Source organism: Pisolithus orientalis (genome assembly GCF_024613125.1).
Source record: "Pisolithus orientalis strain OTSU chromosome Unknown F5J12scaffold_4, whole genome shotgun sequence".
NCBI lineage: Eukaryota > Fungi > Basidiomycota > Agaricomycetes > Boletales > Pisolithaceae > Pisolithus > Pisolithus orientalis.
The window spans coordinates 550,856-567,040 of NW_026260785.1; the positions used below are offsets into that span (position 1 = coordinate 550,856).

Genomic DNA, 16,185 nt, shown 5'->3' on the forward strand with positions numbered 1-16,185 from the left:
GGCAGAAAACTCTGCTGTTAATTTATAACTGCGAAGATAAACTTACCTCACAACAGTCCCATAGCTCAGTGGTAGAGCATTGTACTTATGAGGTTACCGTTATGCAAGGGTCCCGAGTTCAACCCTCGGTGGGACTAACTTTTTTTCGAGTTGATTTTTTGGCGCCGTGCAATTGCAACCAAGTCTACCTACTCGACTCTATTTACAATGGCATACACCCGGCCGACACCTGCCCGCTCTCTCTCTCTACAAGTGCCCAATAGACGAGCCTCTGCGCCAATCTCAAACTTCCCCGAGCAGAGGAAGCACATTGGCATTTCGACGGCCTTCGATTGACCCCCCTCGACCGTCCCCACCGGGATATTCGCTAATACACCTTCGAATAATATATGTTCTTCAGGACTCGGTAACAAAGTAACTGTCATAGCGAGGCGAGATGCTTATGAAACGGTCAGCTAGCACAATCGGAAATTAGAAGACGTATACTAACGGCAAGTATTGGTCAGCTGCACTCGTAAGTTGACGATCGTATTTGGTGGGACAACAAATTTTCCTGGGGAACGCTTAAGTGGCATAGGCGAACCGTGCTCGGCATCAGGGTGAATGAATGACATGTCAACGTGAACCTGATCCGCCTTAAAAGCATTCAACATGTGCATGGTCACGGGCTGCTGGCGGAGTGACAGATCACCGAATCTGTTGCTAGTGGTCTGCAAAATTGAGTATGAAACATCAAAGGTTGTTGTTTTTCTTGACTACAAGTGCCCACCTCTTTCCACCGAGCACGGATAATCTTCAGTAACTCTTCGCGATACCAGAAAGCTTCGCGCCGTGCCTGCTCTTCTTCTTTGCTAAGGTTTGATTTGGTGATTACAAGTTGCCGGTCGGTGAGTGTCGGGCTTGGTTGTGAAATTACGTCGTCGCCGAGTCTAAGCCTTCTAACAGGTAGAATAATCCTGAACGAGAAGGAGAAGAAAAAGGAAATCAATATTTTGAAATCATCGGAATAAATACAAATCGTATGCCTTGATGTGCATCCAGGTGACACTACGGACGAGTCTGTTTCGTCTTCTAAACCTGTTCGAGGCGTTAAAGTCGCATCGAAATTAAGTGCCGACCGAAGCATACCATCTTGCGACCGCGTGAACGTGACTTCAAATGGTAAGCCATACGTGTTGCGTACTTCGATAGAAAACAAACACCAATGATGAAAGTCATCGGCGCCAACAGTTGGCACATTAGTTCTAGAAGGGAGACTGTCGATTGCGTCCACTGGCATGATACTCATGTTGTAGCACTCGAGCATCTGGTACACTGTCACAGTTAGTGGGTACGTTAACTCCCTCGCGTAGAATGCCTGTTGGATCGCATCCGTTTGGCCCTTGCCCTGACGATGGGCGTGAGCATACAAGACATGAACGGCGCCGCTGGTGCTAAAGAAAGGGTGAGAAAGAATGGCACGTGGGAATCTCAAACACGATACCATCCAACTTTTCCAAGGCAGGTCACAGAGAAGACAACTTTCCCTCCCGGATTAACGACCTTGGCGTCGTTGTCCGGCTGCCACGAAAAGGCTTTTCGATGAACGAGGTCATATTCGATCTCGTGTACTTCAAACGTGTCCAGTTCCCCTTCGGACAATGCCTCCTTTGCGGAGGAAATGGTAGAGTCTTCGAAGGAAAGCTTCAAGAAGTCGATCGGTAAATCAGACACATTTTCTAGGGTGAGCCGGATGTTGGACCTAAAACCGAGCGTTCAGCTTCCCTAAACTCTGCAATCATCAATACGTGTCTCACTTTTCTCCGTCATAAAGCATGAGTGCCCCATGGGTTAAGGAACTCCACCTCACCCGTAGCATCGGTTGCTGAGGAACGACCAGACATTCTAGATATCGAGGTTTGGATTTTGAGGGGGGAACCGTTGCGCTAAGACGTTTGCCATCCATTTCCCAAGGCAGGGCTTCAAGGCCCCCATACTTCGTGCGCTCGCTGTCATTTCTGATCATGCTCTGTCTTCGAAGCTGCTCGCCTTCATCGGGTTCCGCAGAGACGGGGAGCAGGAGTTCTCCTGGAGCACCATTGGGTGCTTGAATAGTGCAGCCCTTAATGACCAGAGAGCCTGACTCCTTGGGAATTCCGATGACGGGTATGTTATAGAAAGAATTCGGTCGAATTACGATTGATGAAACGGGACCGCAGTCAAAGGCCACACCACTCGTACTGGTGTGTTGCTAATCGGCGCCTAGCTGACGATTATAGGCAAGGCGACGTACATAAGAGATACACTTTCCAGTTCGAGCTCGAATACGAAAGGGTTGTGTAAGGTGACAATTAGCTCCGCAGCCTCGCCTTCCACGAGAATGCCTTTGTCCTGTCGCTTCTCAGAAGGAATACATGGTGCAGGCAAGAAACTTTCTCACCTGCATATTTACAGACTCCCGAGGATTGTATAGAAAGGTGTTCGTCACCTTGGCTGTCAAAGGATTTTCTGACCGAAGGGTTGGATTCAATAGCGACACAGGTCTTTCAATCGGCAAGCGTCGGGAAGGGAGACTTGGTACTTATCAGCAACGACAACAGAACTTAGGGATAGATTCACTTACGGTAGCAGAGCAATACTAACAGCCAGATTTCCGGCCCACCATTCGACTGTAGTCGCGTCACCACGCCGTTTTAGTGTGTTAAGAGCCCTCGACGCCGTTTGATATAGATGACACTGATCAGCAGTGGCTAGAATGGAGTACATTGTTTTCAATGCAGATAGAGATATACGAGCGACGGCTAGATAATCTGTCAAAGCATCAGTCTCTGCAAAGGCAATTGGGTGTGCATCATCCTACCGGGTAAAGCTTCCGCTACTGCAACTGCCTCTCGGATTACCCCAACCTGAAGTTCTGGCCATCCAAAATGCACGCGTAAGGTCTCGGACCTACCTGGGCCTTCCCACTGTGGTCTACTCTCTGTCACGGAATCAATCACCTTGAAATCATCTCTGCTTTCTGTGGGCGCGGGATTCACGGACTCCAAGTTGACGCCAAGTACCTTGCAGGCGTAGTAGAGGAGCTTCAAAATACTCTGATTCCCTTCCAAATTCTCTTTACGTCGTACACCAATATTCCCCAACGTTGGCACCTCAGACTCGTCAACCACTGCTGGTGCGGTGCGTATAGTCAAGCCAACACTCCCTAAGTCCGACTTGCGGAGCTGGTCATCCTCCCCACGGCCGCAGACCACCAGATCCATAACGCAGCTAACCACCTCTCGAAGTATGTATACTTCCTTTCGTTTGAACCCGAGGCAGTTGTAGATACTTGCTATGGATTGCAAAACGACAAGGCGTTCGTACGCCCCCAGGTGCAGCAGCCAAGGACCGTGGGCCTGTGATAGAGCGTTTGCGATTTGATAACGAGTGATGCCTGTTATGGCGCTCAGGCGATCGAGGCCGGCTACAGAATTGTCGGAGACTATTTTTTGCAAGTACGAAGTTGGTTCCGGCTGCAGCATCGAGGCGAACGCCAGTGCCCCCCATCCTTTCGATGACCACACGCAGAAGAGAAGCGATGTCTGTCTCAACACAACCGTCACATAAAGGAAGGCAAGGAGAGAATAGTCTCGAGTTGTCTCTGGGAAAGCTGATTTCAAATAGAGACTGATGGCCTGCGAGAGTTGTTCGAATAACTCCATCCAGGGTTCTTTCGCATCACTTATAGATGTTTGCTATAAGGAAAGAGTGAGATAGGTGTGCCACAGTGCATATTAGAGACTTACCAAACCCTGACCAGCGGCCCACAAGTCCAGCACTGAAGTGACGGCTAGGCCTTCAATCGCAGACGCCTGCCACGCTGGATCTGACCCAGTTTTAAAGAGGATTAATGCTTCTTGGTACCTTCACCGATGTAAATCAGTATCCCAGTGCCCAAGAAAGTCTGACGTCGACAGACCAGATCTTAGCATCTTGCGTACGACCTGCTAAGAGAAAGAAATCACCATATACTTTGTACAACCTGGCATGCGATGTGATTCCCACCGCATTCGTGCGGGTCTTAAGAGGGGGCAGGGTAGACGCCCGATGGAAGATGATGATGGATGTAACCCAGGGCCTACGGATGAATTGTGCTTCATTCCATAATTCGTCGACACCGATGTATTCAGGCTCAGCTCAAATTGACTCGAGGTCGCAGTAGCCGAGACTGGTGGAGGAAGATAGGGATGCGAGTTGATGCGAGTTGACATGTCTCCGCCAGCAGGCAGCACTGGAAATAACGCTGCATTTAAACACTCGTTTCCAGCAGGCGTCTCGAGGACATGCACCTGTAACAATGAGTACTTGCCGCTCATACCTACTCAACAACATACCACTCGGCCAAATTCGCCTAGTATCTGAGAGCACAGATCTGCTAAAAGCGTGCCGATGTACAGTTTCTTATTCCCCATGACGCTTGGTATCAAAACCAGTCCGGAGGGAACGTCGTTGATATTTCCCCCAGCACTGTCCTCACTCTGAAAGACAAAACACACCTTGGTCGGTGGGGTCGTTGAGCTCTCTGGAAAAATATCTATAAAGATATTTTCCAGCTGTTCCTGAACAGCTTCCGGTGTGTAGGAAGGAGTGCATGAAGCAACTCCAATTACTGCGTGATTAAAGAGCGATGGTCGAAACAAGTACAGCGGTGCTTGAGCTGGCGAGGTTGGGTGGGACGTGAAACTTAGGTGAAGATAACCGCTTGCGAGGGGACTGGGCATGAACCGCGCTGAAGAAATTGAGGGAGTCGTATTGATGAACGACGGTAGGAAGAAACGGACCTTTCTCGCCCTTTGCATCTCCTGGAATGTCCCCGAGGCGTATAGAATCGAAAGCCTTGATCTCTGCAGCATGAGCCTCAAATATGTCGCTTGGTATTGGACCAACGGGAACGAGAAGTATGCGGACGTGGGCCAGCGATGCAAAGGCGTTTGAATTCATGAATTCAAGTTCTGCTATTCGAGTAGATTGTAGGACAGAGCATCGAGGCCCTGTGGAACTTGGTGAGATGGTGTGAGTGACGTCTGGTTCCCGGTGCTGGTGACAGCCGCTGTGCGTGTCACTTCAATACACACCACTTTTGCGTGAGACAACCACGACACGACCTCTTAGGTCCCACAAGTTGGAACGATGGTGGGGGCTCTGCGTTTACTGCGATAAACCTTTGTGAACTAACTGATCTAGGCTGTGAGTGACATGGCCCTTGGAGGGTCACTGCTTCTGGTTGCGGCGTTCGTATTCGTCTACTACACTACATGGACTATTCTGTTGGCCAGTCTTTCCAGCCATTGAATCTTTTCTTGCCTACTGACGCCTTGGCTATAGCCTTTCTTTGACATATCGAGTCCCATACATGACTACTTTCCTGCCCGTGAATGGGCTGTTCGACTGCCGGCATTCATCCTCGTTATTGGGCTCTCGGGGGTCGGTTTCTTCGTGGGCCTTACTATCGCAAAGGAAAAGAAGAAAAAGGCTATGAAAGCAAAGCTTCGAGCAGCCTGACCATCAAGACATTCTGGCCCAATCCCTCCTTTACGTCGGTACTCGACGCCGTTCCGCCACCGCCTTCGTGTGCCTATCCAACCTACGTAGTTTATCTGCATTTGCCGTGTCCTTTATCGTTTGAGCAATTATGGCATCCACCTGCAATTCCGGTAGAACATTTCCATCTAATGCTCTTGCTAACTATACCAGCAGGATTAGACAAATTTTCTTACATGCATCCTTCGCTCCTTACCTTGCTGAGAGCAGAATTCCTCCTTCCGGATTGTTTGAGATGTTGCAAGAGTGTCAAACATGGGATACAGTCCATCGCAATTGGAGACCGAGACTGAAGGACGAAGGTGAAAAGGTTGGCGACGGATGACCAGACCGCGGTTGATAATGGCTGTTGAACCAGGTGATGAGTGTGCGCCCGCGAGAAAGATGGTGAGGTCAAACCAGTAGCTCATCGCTGCTTTCTTTCCCCAGAAGTTTCGCGAGGCTTTCAAAAGGGGGCCAAAGTTCATTCCAGATTTTGTGTGTCAATTCCCCGCGAGGATCCACTGTATTCTCGGTGGATAACTTATGTAAAAGCAGAAGCCAACTCTTCATGGCAAGGTACGTGTACTCGATGTCGACTGCCGCTGTCTCGGGAGGCGGCAAACGACCTTGGACATATGTACCCAACGTCTTGGTATAAGGGACCACAAAGTTGTCGAATCGGGACATCATTAAGGTCCCATACTTCTCGGATGACGGGGTAGAGACTACTGATAAGAGCATGACGATCCAGGGACGTATAGTGATCTCAGAATGAAAAGAACGCTAAGGGATGTAATGAGCCATAAGCAGCAAAAGCAACGTTTGAAAACTTGCTTGGGAGTTGCCGTCGTCATTCAGTTCGTCGAGTACATCGTGACCCCGCTCAGCAGCATAGAAGATATACCGGCCGACGGTGAGAGATAACGTTAAGTCCGCATCAGCTTCGCCCGTTGTCCGGCCGTGGTTCTGGAGAAAGTAGATGGCACTTCGTGCCAGTCTCTGTATTGCGTCGTCTTCGCCGTGTTCGCGTACATTCTGGCTCATGAAGACCTGTACGAATCAGCTACAATACCTGAATTGCACGCACAGTACCCACCTCCACCAAGGACGCTAATGTGGTGGGAATTGCTCTGACCTTAAGCCGTAGTATGTCGTCAACGATTTCAACCATGATGCGAGAAAGTGTCTGTGTTGCCGGTACCGTAATATCCGAGGACGTTGTATACCCCTGAGTCAATGCAGCGGTACGCAGTAACAGGATCGTTTCTTTGCGAAGAGTAGATCTAAGCGCTGCGATCCTGAAGACAGTTTCGACGCAGATAATCAAATCCTAGGAAGTACGTGAGAATTGGAAAGAACAGAAGTTCATAGGTAGACTTACATGCCGGATAGATGACCTCTTGAATCGCAAAAGATTGGCCGTAAGGGAGAGAAGGGTATTGAGATCAAAATCCTTGTCAGCACTGAAACCTGCCGCGCGTCTAGCTGTTGCCACTATCCACGCTGCCAAGTCTTGTGTGTGGTTTAGTACGCATCACAGCGGAGTAGAGGCTAACGTACCTTTCAGAGTTTGGTCACTCACCCCCTCACAGAGGACGACCTCCACAAACATGTTAATATTTTCTACAGTGTTGTGGATGATCTTCCAGTCTACTTCTGGTGGTTGTGAGATGATGCTATGCAATAAACCCTCTTGAAAGTTTATCGACGCTTCCGTAGCACGCCCATTGCGAGTTTGGATGATGGTCTTGAGGACTTCGTAGAAGTCAGGGTTCGGAGGACGCTGGGTAACAGGTCAACTTTCACCGCTGACCAGCGGAAAGGATGCGCACTACCTTGCACAAACTGCAGAAAATGCCACTTGGCACAAGCCTGCCCTCCCGTTTCATGTTCAGTAGGTGAGCCAGATAAAGCACATGGTACCTCACGTTACCAGAGTGCTTTCGACGAAAGCTTTTGCTTGGGAAACCAGCGCGTCTTCGTTGTTGTGCTTGAGGGCAACGATGAGCGCAGCGGCCTTATCCATAGATTCCCTAAACTTCCAATGTCAACTGACAACGTGTCGTTGTAGATGCACGACATACACAGCAAGCACCCCCGTTATGGCAGTCCCTCTCCTGATAAACGTTTGTATCACAGACAACGCAAGTTGGCGAAGTTCATAGCTAACGTCGAGAAGTAGAAGGTCGAGTGTTTTCCGTAATGCCTTTCGGAGCGAAACGTCAAGGTGTCTGATAGCCACGCTGCCGAAGTCATGTTTGAACGTGATGATCATGAGAGCCTCAAGAAGGCTCTTCAAAGTCAAAATCGGGAGCGCAAGAAGATCAAGTGACGAACAGAAGATGGCAAGGACAAGGTCGACAAAGACTGTTCCAACAAGGACACGGCAGGGTTTATCATCTTCAACAAGTGTGCTTCCCATGACGACCGGAGGAAGATCGAAATTATGATGAGCGTCCAAGATCCGTGGCAAGGCTTGCACGCAAGGAAAAGTTGTAGCGGAAATAGAATCCAACTTTTCGAACCGGATGTAGAAACTTCTCCCACTGGCGGTTGGGACAGATTCGACGTCACTGAATCCCAAGACCTTTGCCAGGTGATACTTCAGCTTGAGACAGGAAAGAATGTCCACTTCCATGCCGCTTTCCATCATTTGCAGACTAAGCAAAATGAGGGCTACCTGTGCTACTTCCTCAGGGAATAACAGTGTAATGATAGAAAGAAAAGTACCTTAAGCGGCAATCGTTCTGAATGCCCTTGGTTCGCGAGACTCCGATTGTTAATGGGAGTGCCGGGTATTCCCTACGGAGCTCTCAGGGATTGGGGTTGGCAGACGTATCCGTCGGGGTCACACACCTTTTTACCAGTCCGGTTGTCGTCTTGAAGAACTTCAATGATTACATCCCACGAAAGGACTAAATCTGACGTGAGCCCAAAAAAAATAGGGGGAAGAAGTCATTTGCTACATACATTTCCAAGTCGGGAAGTGCGGCTGAAGCTGAGTAAGGAACACGGCCAGTTGTAAGCGTTCAAGTGGTTGAAGTACAGGTAGTGCAGTATTCCAACACGACGCAATAACTTCCAATTGTGGCGTAAGAAGCGTTTGTGTCCAAGTTTCCACGGCTGTCCTAATTTCTTCCTGTAGATCCTCGCCTTAGCGTGACCCCCACTCCAACGAAACACCCACCTTCTTGTCCAACCAAATTAGCTGGAAGAAGAAGTAAAAAATGTCCAACACACAAATCTTCCATGGACGATCTTTGACCTGGAAAGCTGGGCTTTTGACGTCCATGATGATACGGAATAACCGGGATGCTCCGACTAGTCTGACGATGAGGAAGTTGGTTACCCGCAGCTAAGTCAATCACATGCCAGAACAAACCTAGGCTCCCAGGGTGAGGAGGGAGAAAACGTCTCAGCTAGAAGTTCGCGGAAAGGGACAACATCCACCACCAAGATCCTCGAGAGCAACGATGTTCTTATACTCGAGACGCTTGGTCGCTGGACGCCATAAAGTTGCCAAACCCTGGACGCATACTCAGTGAATGCACCAGAGTCAAACATCGAGAAATGCTTACCAAGAACAAAGTGCTTTGGCATTTCGAAGGACAAAATTATCCACTTCGAAAGTCTCTAAGTATGGTGAATTCATCATGAACGAGTGCAGAAACTTCGCTGCCAGACCGGCAATTTCTTCGTTACCACATCGGAAATACTCATCCAGCGTGAACATCAGATCCTGGTCTATTATAATGGGATCTGCGGGCTTTTCTGTCCGAACGCCCAGCTTCCTCCTGTTTCATGAACCGGTGAGATAAACAACCAAGACTCATGATATACGTACCTAACAGGAAGTTGGTGGACCTCTGCCTTATCTGCCATGTCCAAGGTGAGTAAGAGGCGTCGGTCACACCCATAAAGTAGAAGGCAGGTCGTCAATGCACGCCTCACAAAGGCAACGGCACTGGAACGCTTAATCTCAGCATTGTCAGAGAGATCCACGAGACAAGGTCACACACGTGGTCGATGTATTGTCCGATGATTGCAAGCTCGTTTCCACCGCAGGCCGGAAAAATCGCATCATTTTTCCAACCACTGGCTGCAAGTCTTGTCGCCCCACCGACCTCAGCCAAGTTGTAATCAAGACAGCGTCCATGAATATAGACCCCTGCGCCAGACTCGGACTTCTACTGAAGATAATGTTGCTGTATTTAGTGATCGTTAAGGTGTCAACCTCGACTCCCGATCGGGCAAAAAGGCGAAGCCACATAAGTCCGCTGGTGAGGCCATCCGTTCGTCTCGTAAATTGCCAGACGGCTCCCCAAAGGTCTGCCATTTTTAACCCTTTTTCATCGGAGTTTGTCAGTGTTGCATCTACATAAGTGCTGAAGCGAGCAGCGCTGTCGTTGTCCCTGTTGAGTAATCTCTGCAGCATTGGCATAGGACTGAAACCTGATAAGAGTGATTCACTCGCATTATGACTTGACTTACGGCGCTGTCCAGTACTTCAAATTCCAGGCTCTTGAGCCAAAGTAAGAAAAGATCATCCAACGCCGTGAAAGTAACAGATGCTTGGGAAAGCTTGACAATAAACTTGAGACGTCTTTCCGCGATATAACAACTTCTGCTCTATAAGAGATGAGATGGGCACTCGGTATTGTTTGCTGCTCTCTCACTTGGTCTCGAGAATCCATATATGTATCATCGACGCTGCAAGTGCAATCGGAAGCAATCTCATGAGTTGCATCAAAGACGATAGCAGGATAGGCAGAGATATCTTGATTATGCAGAGCAAGGAGCCACTTCCCTCCATACGTGTGCAGCAAGTTTCTCCGGGACGCAATGTAGTCACCGCCATTATTTACAGAACTTGTCGGGATGCGGCGGGAGTTCTGCATATACGGCCACGGAATAGGCTCTGTTGGGGCGCGGACTCCAGGGAGACGGCGTCCGCCGGAAACGTAGTCACGAAGGATAGTAGCAAGACTATTGTCCTTAAAGAAAGGGTGAAATTCAACTCATCGAACGTGTGAAACGACACACCTCGGAAAGAATCCACCCGACGAGAGTACGTGTTAATCGATGCAACGCGTACTCTGACATCAAGCCGTTTGGCGAAAACCTCCTCACTAGTAAAAGGAGTCCACACTCGTTTACAGACAGGTCGAGATCAGAAAGACATGACTCGATCGCAGATACTAGTGTTTCTACATCGACAGATAAGTCAAAACCCAAGGGAAGAGGGAAGTAGCATTCCATATTAGCTGAGGTGGAAAGCGTCGGCAGGAATGGTTCTGGGTTGGTGCAACAAAGAAACCCGAGTTTTTGCAGGTGTGACAGAAAATGGCGAGCGGGACCTTCAGAGACCACATTGAACTCGTGCCCGAGGGCACCGTAAATGTGGCTGAGAGGAACCACTTCGTAAGGATGTCGAGGAATATCGCCATCCGCATACTCTTCAACGCCGTCAACTCTGAGGAAACCAGCCGCACCCCCAGAAGAACTATTTTGAGTGTCATAAGGTGCCTTTACAGTGGATGCAATATAGGCCAACGTTGACCAATCGAACATGATAAGATGCGGGGCCTGTCGCTGAGAACTCGTGTGGATGTACTCGGCAAGACTGGTGGAAACCGGCAGCTTTCCGGACGAGAGGTACGCTTCGTACAACTCTACCAGGTACGGCAGCTCGAAATCTCGGTCGTCAGTATTGGTACCCTCCCTGGAAACGGAGAAGGATCCCAGAGCAAGGCCATTATTGTATATTTGTAATTGCGTCCATAGAACGGAGGATGACACAGAAATTTCTTCATATGTCCGCTTACCGAGGTCATCAGAAGAGAGAAATATGTCGCCGTAGAAGTCGGTGAAAGACTGTCGGAGTCTAGATAAGGACACCGTCATGTACGAGGAGTCGAGTTGAATAGATCCACAGTGCAGGTGTTCCGAAGCGCCACTGGACACGCATGAAAAATGTGCAAATAACTTGCAAGACGTGCAAAGAAGTGCTCGACACCCCCATATTGGGTCTCGACACAATATGCAAAGGGGCAGAGTAAAGATATGAGCTAGGACAAAGTTGTGATTCGCCTTTCGGACATGGTATGCACCAGTATCCAGTCTTGATGGGGAAACTATGCAATATCGATGGACAACCATCTTGCCGCTGTCACCTCCAGTAGTAGCAGCGTGTTCGAGGAGCACGTTTCCATCAGGATAATCGTAGCAATCGAAGTGCACAGCGCACATACATGTTGTGCACAGCAGTCCAAATCCACGTATAACAGCAGTGCACGACCTGCAACATTGCAGGGAAGCCTGTTGGAAATTGACAGGTTGGTCCGACGATACAAACCGCCACGGGATAAAGTTATGAGCATATTGGTGGGACACAGACTGGTCTTGCATGCCATTTTCCTGTTTAGCGAGCATCTCCGCATAGCTGAACACAGGTAGTGCTTTGCTAACGACAATATGGCCCATGGCTGCAGGCCAAAAGGTCGCCAAGAGCGTAAGCGCGGTTCGACGACTCTCTGAAGTGTGATATGCCACGATCTGAAGGATATCGAGGTATGAATCTTTCCTTGATGACACAAGAGTCTCAATCAGTCGATAAAAGTTGTGCAGGGCAAGCGGTGACGATGCCTTGGCGTCAACGGTCTCAAGCACGGCCGCTAACAGCGGTGACGACACTGCAGAAAGATGATAGACGGACAAGGGTTGAAGGGGAGCATTACTCGATCGAATCTTTGACGTGGTAGACATGCCCAGTGCAGGCTGTTGAGGCGTTCCGGGTTCCTCGTCCGGTACCTCGACAACACGGATGGAGACGTTTGGAGTTTCGTCGTGGTCGAAGAAGTTATCTCCTGTGCAAGCATCAGACAGACAATTGCAAGGAAGTAGGAAAACGCACGTTTCCTTGGAGTAATGGCATCCGCGCAGCCTCGTTCATTACACAGATCCTCTAGGACGCCTCTCAGAATTACGTTGTCAAAAAAGGCCAGGAGGCGCGGATACATTTGAGAAGGGAAAGTGCTAAATGCTGGAATCACAGCGAATGCAACCTGAGAGATTACAGTCGGCTCCCGGAGATTACAATGAACCAACAGCTGTGCGACATCCAATGAAATCCAATGCAGTGAGTTCACAGGCCTGGATGGCCTTGGGCGTGAGGACTGGAAGCGACAGTCTTCGGATATGACTGATGCAAGGAGGGATATACACTGTGAGAGCAGTTCCGGCGCTGAGAAATGCTTCCCTCTTGTCGGCGACGATGATTTCGAGCGCTTCCCACCAATTCCACTTCGTCGTGACTGGGCACGTACTTGAAGCGGTGTTTTTGGTGATTGCGAAGTGTTAATCTCAAATGGAATGACGCTACAATACTCAAGCATGAATGAAAAGTTACAGCCAAGTGGCCAGGGCATTACCTCGCCTCAAAGATCTGCCAACCTTGGGACACTGAAAATAACAAGACCTCCTTTATTCGCACCATCAACTCGAATGTGGAATCTGTCGAGAAATCATCCGAAGAGTCATCTTCCTTGTCGCTGTCATCATTAGTTGGCAAAGAATAGAGGAGACTGTTCTGTCGAGGACGGTTTGACTTTGCAGTATTGCCGGCTGTGTATTGGGTGCCAAGTGGCTCAAAAAGAGAAGGAGGCTTAGGCCTGCCGAGTAGTTGGTCCACAAGCAGAGCAAGTAATTTCCGCGACTCATCCTTGGCATGGGAGGTATTCTGGAACGAGGCCAACTTGGCAAGATGCGGTGAAGGCGGCGTCTGGATCTCACTGGGAGTCAGTGGGATTTGGACCGTAGCAGGAGTGGCTGAGCTTGGTGTCTGGGCTGACAATCCATGGGGATACAAAGTGGATTTGGTGTCGACGCGTAGCGCTGGCGTAGTGGGCTTTGAAGTTGGCTCGGACATGTCACTCGATTGAAGTAATTATCAGTAGCAGCCAAGCTCCCAGTGCTAGATCATTACATAAGCACTGTTGTTGGCATCCAACCATCGCGAGACGTCATGCCACGAAGGGCTGTCGCCCACGGGAAGTCAGGAAGGCTTAAACAGAGAACACTACATGATCTTGTATACTCATCACCTCCATCATCACCACCGCCGATGAAGCATCAGTTTCTGTCAAACCGAAAGCGAAGGGCCCTAACTCCAAGCGAGTCAGAAGAATCTAGTCGATCGTCATCGAGCGATGAAAGAAATGATGACAGTGATGTAGGAGCTGTTCGATTCGAAGCAGAAACAGGGGAGACTAGTGACGGAGACGCATCGCCACGTCGGCCTAAACGAAAGCGCGTGCGCCTCGCCACAGATAGCTTAGACGAACGTTCTCCTGACGACGAAGAAGTGAACGTCGGTATTCCCGTGCAGTGGAAAGGCAAGGGAAAGGGCAAGAGGAAAACTGTGGTGGACTCTGACGGCGAATCTGAGCCTCACCGACCTAGGTTGATCAAGGGTGCCAGACCACCTACTCCCGACGACGAAGAGGATGAGGTCGATGAGTCCCGTAAGCTGTCCGCCCAAGAATATGAGTACCCCTTAATGTTGTTATCGCTCGCCAGACATACTTGAAAGCCGTCTACGTGCCCGCGGCCGAAAGACGAAGTATCAGGAGACCCTCGAAAAGCTGAGAAGTGAGTTGTGCGACCATCCTCTGTACGAAATTGGTTCATCCGTATATGTGACTTCAAAGGAAGAAAGCGAGGGAATTCCGCCCCCCAGTCGTCATCCGGGGATGAAGAGACACCGCAAGAGCCCAATGACCCGGAGAGTCTTAGTTGTTCAGAGGGCAGTGATGATCAATCCAACGATACAGAGGAAGACGACTTCATCGTCGAAGATCCCGTGGACGGCGTTCAGACAATTGATCTTCCCGTCGCATTTAGTATGACTACTCATCAGGATCTTGCGCATCATTTCAAGATTATCTGCCAATTATTTGTGCATATGGCCGTACGGCCTCTTCCTGAACGCCGCCATTTTATGCAACACGTACTGAAGAGTGGGTAGTTTACTGACCAGATGTTTCAAAATCTCTCACAGTATTTGGTTTAGATGAGCAGTATTTTTCTCTGCCATTACAAGTCACTCGTCGAAAGTTACTTGGCATGCGAGACTCCCTGGTGGTGTCATCTACCTGGGGTCCTGACTTTAAGAAACTCCTCGAGAAATATCCTGGATTTACTTTATTTCGAATGGATTTTAGCTTGCCAGGATGTGATGCGTGTAAGCTAGGTGGCAGGACTTCGACACTGGTTGGAAGAGTTAGTGGTACCCCCTACGACGAATATGACTTCGAGGTAAATGTCGGGCCACTGCTTCCTCGAGGATCACATTCACCCTCCACCAGGATATCATAGATGATGATGAAGACACGGATAAGAAAGAGTTCCACCTTGGACGCTTCTGTGCGAGACGAACGCGAGTATACCACGGATTCAACCATTGGGAGGTATGTATATTATATCTAGTCGTGGCTCCCACTCATATTTCTGCAGTACTGGCTCTACAAGAGCCTCCAACGTCAAATCGCTGCTGTAGTGGATGACGACAACGACTTTGTAAAGGTAGCATACGTAGGAGGTGCTTTGCCACCTGACGACCCCCAAGACGCAGACAAGTTTATGGAGTGGCTGGACCAACGGGGTATCATCGACATGGAATGGCAAAAAATTCGTCAAATGATGGAGAGCGCAAGAAACTTGGAGTCTAGGGGGGAGATGGACGATCTGGAATGAGAGTAGCGTAGATTCTCACGATTATATAGTGGTACTAGTTTTGATGTCTTACTCCCATTACCAGCACAACCAGCAGACTTCATATACCTACGCTGCATACCATCCTGGAACAGCAGGTGCCTACACGCATCCCCAAACTCAAGGATATGCCACCTACCAGGGTGCATATTCTTCGGGAGTGACTGGATATGGCGCATGGCCCTACCCATACAGCTATATCCCCCAGCCCCAGACAGCAGCCCAAGTAACCAGACCACTTGCACAGACGACCGTTGCACCAACCACGGCCGCTACTTCGACAACTAACACGTTTACCCCCAGGACCACTGCGTTCACATCGTACACCCCTTCACAAGTGCGAGATGCGGCACAACCTGCGGGCAGCAGCAGTACGATTGGGCGTGGTCGGAAACAAGCGAACTTCAGAGGGCTCTTTACCAAAGAACGTGAGTATGACTTGTATGAACCTCGTCCACTCGTAACACTGCTCTTCAGTAAAGAGTCTGATGTACGGTTTTGGTGATGATCGTAACCCGGCAAACGACACGGTCAATGTGATGGAGGAGATGCTGGTCGAATTTATTGTGGACGTCGTACGTTTGTTGACTCGTTTGCCGTTGCAGCTGGTGTTTAACTTGAAATACGTAGTGTCAAACTGCTGGAGGCCCACAACGAAAAACACGTCTGTCAATTGAGGATTTAAGGCGTGCTCTGTCGAGACCGGCAGATGCAAAAAAGCTTGCACGGATGGAGGAATTACTTTTCATGCAAGAAGATATCAAGCGAGCCCGCGCGCAGTTTGAAGAATCAGAACTTAATCAATCTAAAGACTTCCAATAGTCCGCCGAGGTAGCTTAGTGTGTTCTCTTCTTTAATCTCTGCAACTGT

General features: G+C 49.4%; 5 protein-coding genes and 1 non-coding gene across 6 annotated transcripts; 4 read left to right on the forward strand and 2 right to left on the reverse strand.

Annotated features, from left to right (window-relative positions):
- Positions 1 to 54: 54 nt before the first annotated feature.
- F5J12DRAFT_t39 lies at positions 55 to 137 on the forward strand. Its single transcript has one exon. It is a non-coding gene; the product is annotated as a tRNA-Ile (tRNA).
- Positions 125 to 5,082, reverse strand: F5J12DRAFT_805339 (TRAPP II complex). Its single transcript, XM_051744534.1, has 16 exons — positions 4,803 to 5,082; positions 4,356 to 4,750; positions 4,104 to 4,310; positions 3,941 to 4,041; positions 3,768 to 3,885; positions 2,840 to 3,716; positions 2,603 to 2,789; positions 2,420 to 2,552; positions 2,273 to 2,370; positions 1,797 to 2,219; positions 1,484 to 1,741; positions 1,129 to 1,433; positions 1,026 to 1,077; positions 770 to 956; positions 491 to 710; positions 125 to 439 (listed from the first exon to the last, which is right to left on the reverse strand). Exons 1-16 carry the CDS (start codon positions 4,960 to 4,962, stop codon positions 189 to 191), a joined length of 3,972 nt encoding a protein of 1,323 aa, XP_051603468.1. The 5' UTR covers positions 4,963 to 5,082; the 3' UTR covers positions 125 to 188.
- Positions 5,083 to 5,217: 135 nt separating this feature from the next.
- On the forward strand, positions 5,218 to 5,523 carry F5J12DRAFT_903395 (uncharacterized protein; the record flags this gene model as incomplete). Its single annotated transcript, XM_051748402.1, has 2 exons — positions 5,218 to 5,262; positions 5,347 to 5,523. 2 exons carry the CDS (start codon positions 5,218 to 5,220, stop codon positions 5,521 to 5,523), a joined length of 222 nt encoding a protein of 73 aa, XP_051603469.1.
- F5J12DRAFT_805354 (uncharacterized protein) lies at positions 5,237 to 13,472 on the reverse strand (the record flags this gene model as incomplete). Its single annotated transcript, XM_051744535.1, has 23 exons — positions 5,237 to 5,706; positions 5,759 to 5,908; positions 5,962 to 6,327; positions 6,379 to 6,594; positions 6,641 to 6,874; positions 6,926 to 7,056; positions 7,105 to 7,327; positions 7,380 to 7,416; positions 7,473 to 7,577; positions 7,629 to 8,224; positions 8,275 to 8,346; positions 8,401 to 8,459; positions 8,515 to 8,683; positions 8,732 to 8,870; positions 8,927 to 9,070; positions 9,123 to 9,338; positions 9,389 to 9,508; positions 9,564 to 9,996; positions 10,032 to 10,173; positions 10,221 to 10,538; positions 10,588 to 12,410; positions 12,458 to 12,921; positions 12,975 to 13,472. Coding segments are annotated over 23 exons (6,808 nt in total), but the record flags the coding sequence as incomplete, so codon positions are not given.
- Positions 13,473 to 13,537: 65 nt separating this feature from the next.
- On the forward strand, positions 13,538 to 15,333 carry F5J12DRAFT_805362 (uncharacterized protein). The gene is made up of 6 exons (XM_051744536.1): positions 13,538 to 14,066; positions 14,122 to 14,193; positions 14,253 to 14,561; positions 14,615 to 14,859; positions 14,910 to 15,011; positions 15,058 to 15,333. The coding sequence occupies exons 1-6, from the start codon at positions 13,568 to 13,570 to the stop codon at positions 15,295 to 15,297; spliced, it is 1,467 nt and encodes a 488-aa protein (XP_051603471.1). The 5' UTR covers positions 13,538 to 13,567; the 3' UTR covers positions 15,298 to 15,333.
- F5J12DRAFT_805364 (transcription initiation factor IID, 18kD subunit-domain-containing protein) lies at positions 15,334 to 16,148 on the forward strand. The gene is made up of 3 exons (XM_051744537.1): positions 15,334 to 15,743; positions 15,793 to 15,890; positions 15,946 to 16,148. The coding sequence occupies exons 1-3, from the start codon at positions 15,341 to 15,343 to the stop codon at positions 16,135 to 16,137; spliced, it is 693 nt and encodes a 230-aa protein (XP_051603472.1). The 5' UTR covers positions 15,334 to 15,340; the 3' UTR covers positions 16,138 to 16,148.
- Positions 16,149 to 16,185: the final 37 nt, after the last annotated feature.

What these genes read in the sequence shown, in the direction of transcription:
- F5J12DRAFT_805364 (XM_051744537.1), top strand. Translation starts at nt 15,341, where the DNA reads ATGTCTTACTCCCATTACCAGCACAACCAGCAGACTTCATATACCTAC. An exon ending in AGGGCTCTTTACCAAAGAAC is followed by an intron (nt 15,744 to 15,792) that starts GTGAGTATGACT and finishes ACTGCTCTTCAG; the next exon opens with TAAAGAGTCTGATGTACGGT. An exon ending in TCGAATTTATTGTGGACGTC is followed by an intron (nt 15,891 to 15,945) that starts GTACGTTTGTTG and finishes TGAAATACGTAG; the next exon opens with TGTCAAACTGCTGGAGGCCC.
- F5J12DRAFT_805362 (XM_051744536.1), top strand. Translation starts at nt 13,568, where the DNA reads ATGCCACGAAGGGCTGTCGCCCACGGGAAGTCAGGAAGGCTTAAACAG. An exon ending in GACCCTCGAAAAGCTGAGAA is followed by an intron (nt 14,194 to 14,252) that starts GTGAGTTGTGCG and finishes GTGACTTCAAAG; the next exon opens with GAAGAAAGCGAGGGAATTCC. An exon ending in ACGACGAATATGACTTCGAG is followed by an intron (nt 14,860 to 14,909) that starts GTAAATGTCGGG and finishes ACCCTCCACCAG; the next exon opens with GATATCATAGATGATGATGA.
- F5J12DRAFT_805339 (XM_051744534.1), bottom strand. Translation starts at nt 4,962, where the DNA reads ATGAATTCAAACGCCTTTGCATCGCTGGCCCACGTCCGCATACTTCTC. An exon ending in CTGGAAAGTGTATCTCTTAT is followed by an intron (nt 2,220 to 2,272) that starts GTACGTCGCCTT and finishes GCAACACACCAG; the next exon opens with TACGAGTGGTGTGGCCTTTG. An exon ending in GCAGCTGACCAATACTTGCC is followed by an intron (nt 440 to 490) that starts GTTAGTATACGT and finishes CCGTTTCATAAG; the next exon opens with CATCTCGCCTCGCTATGACA.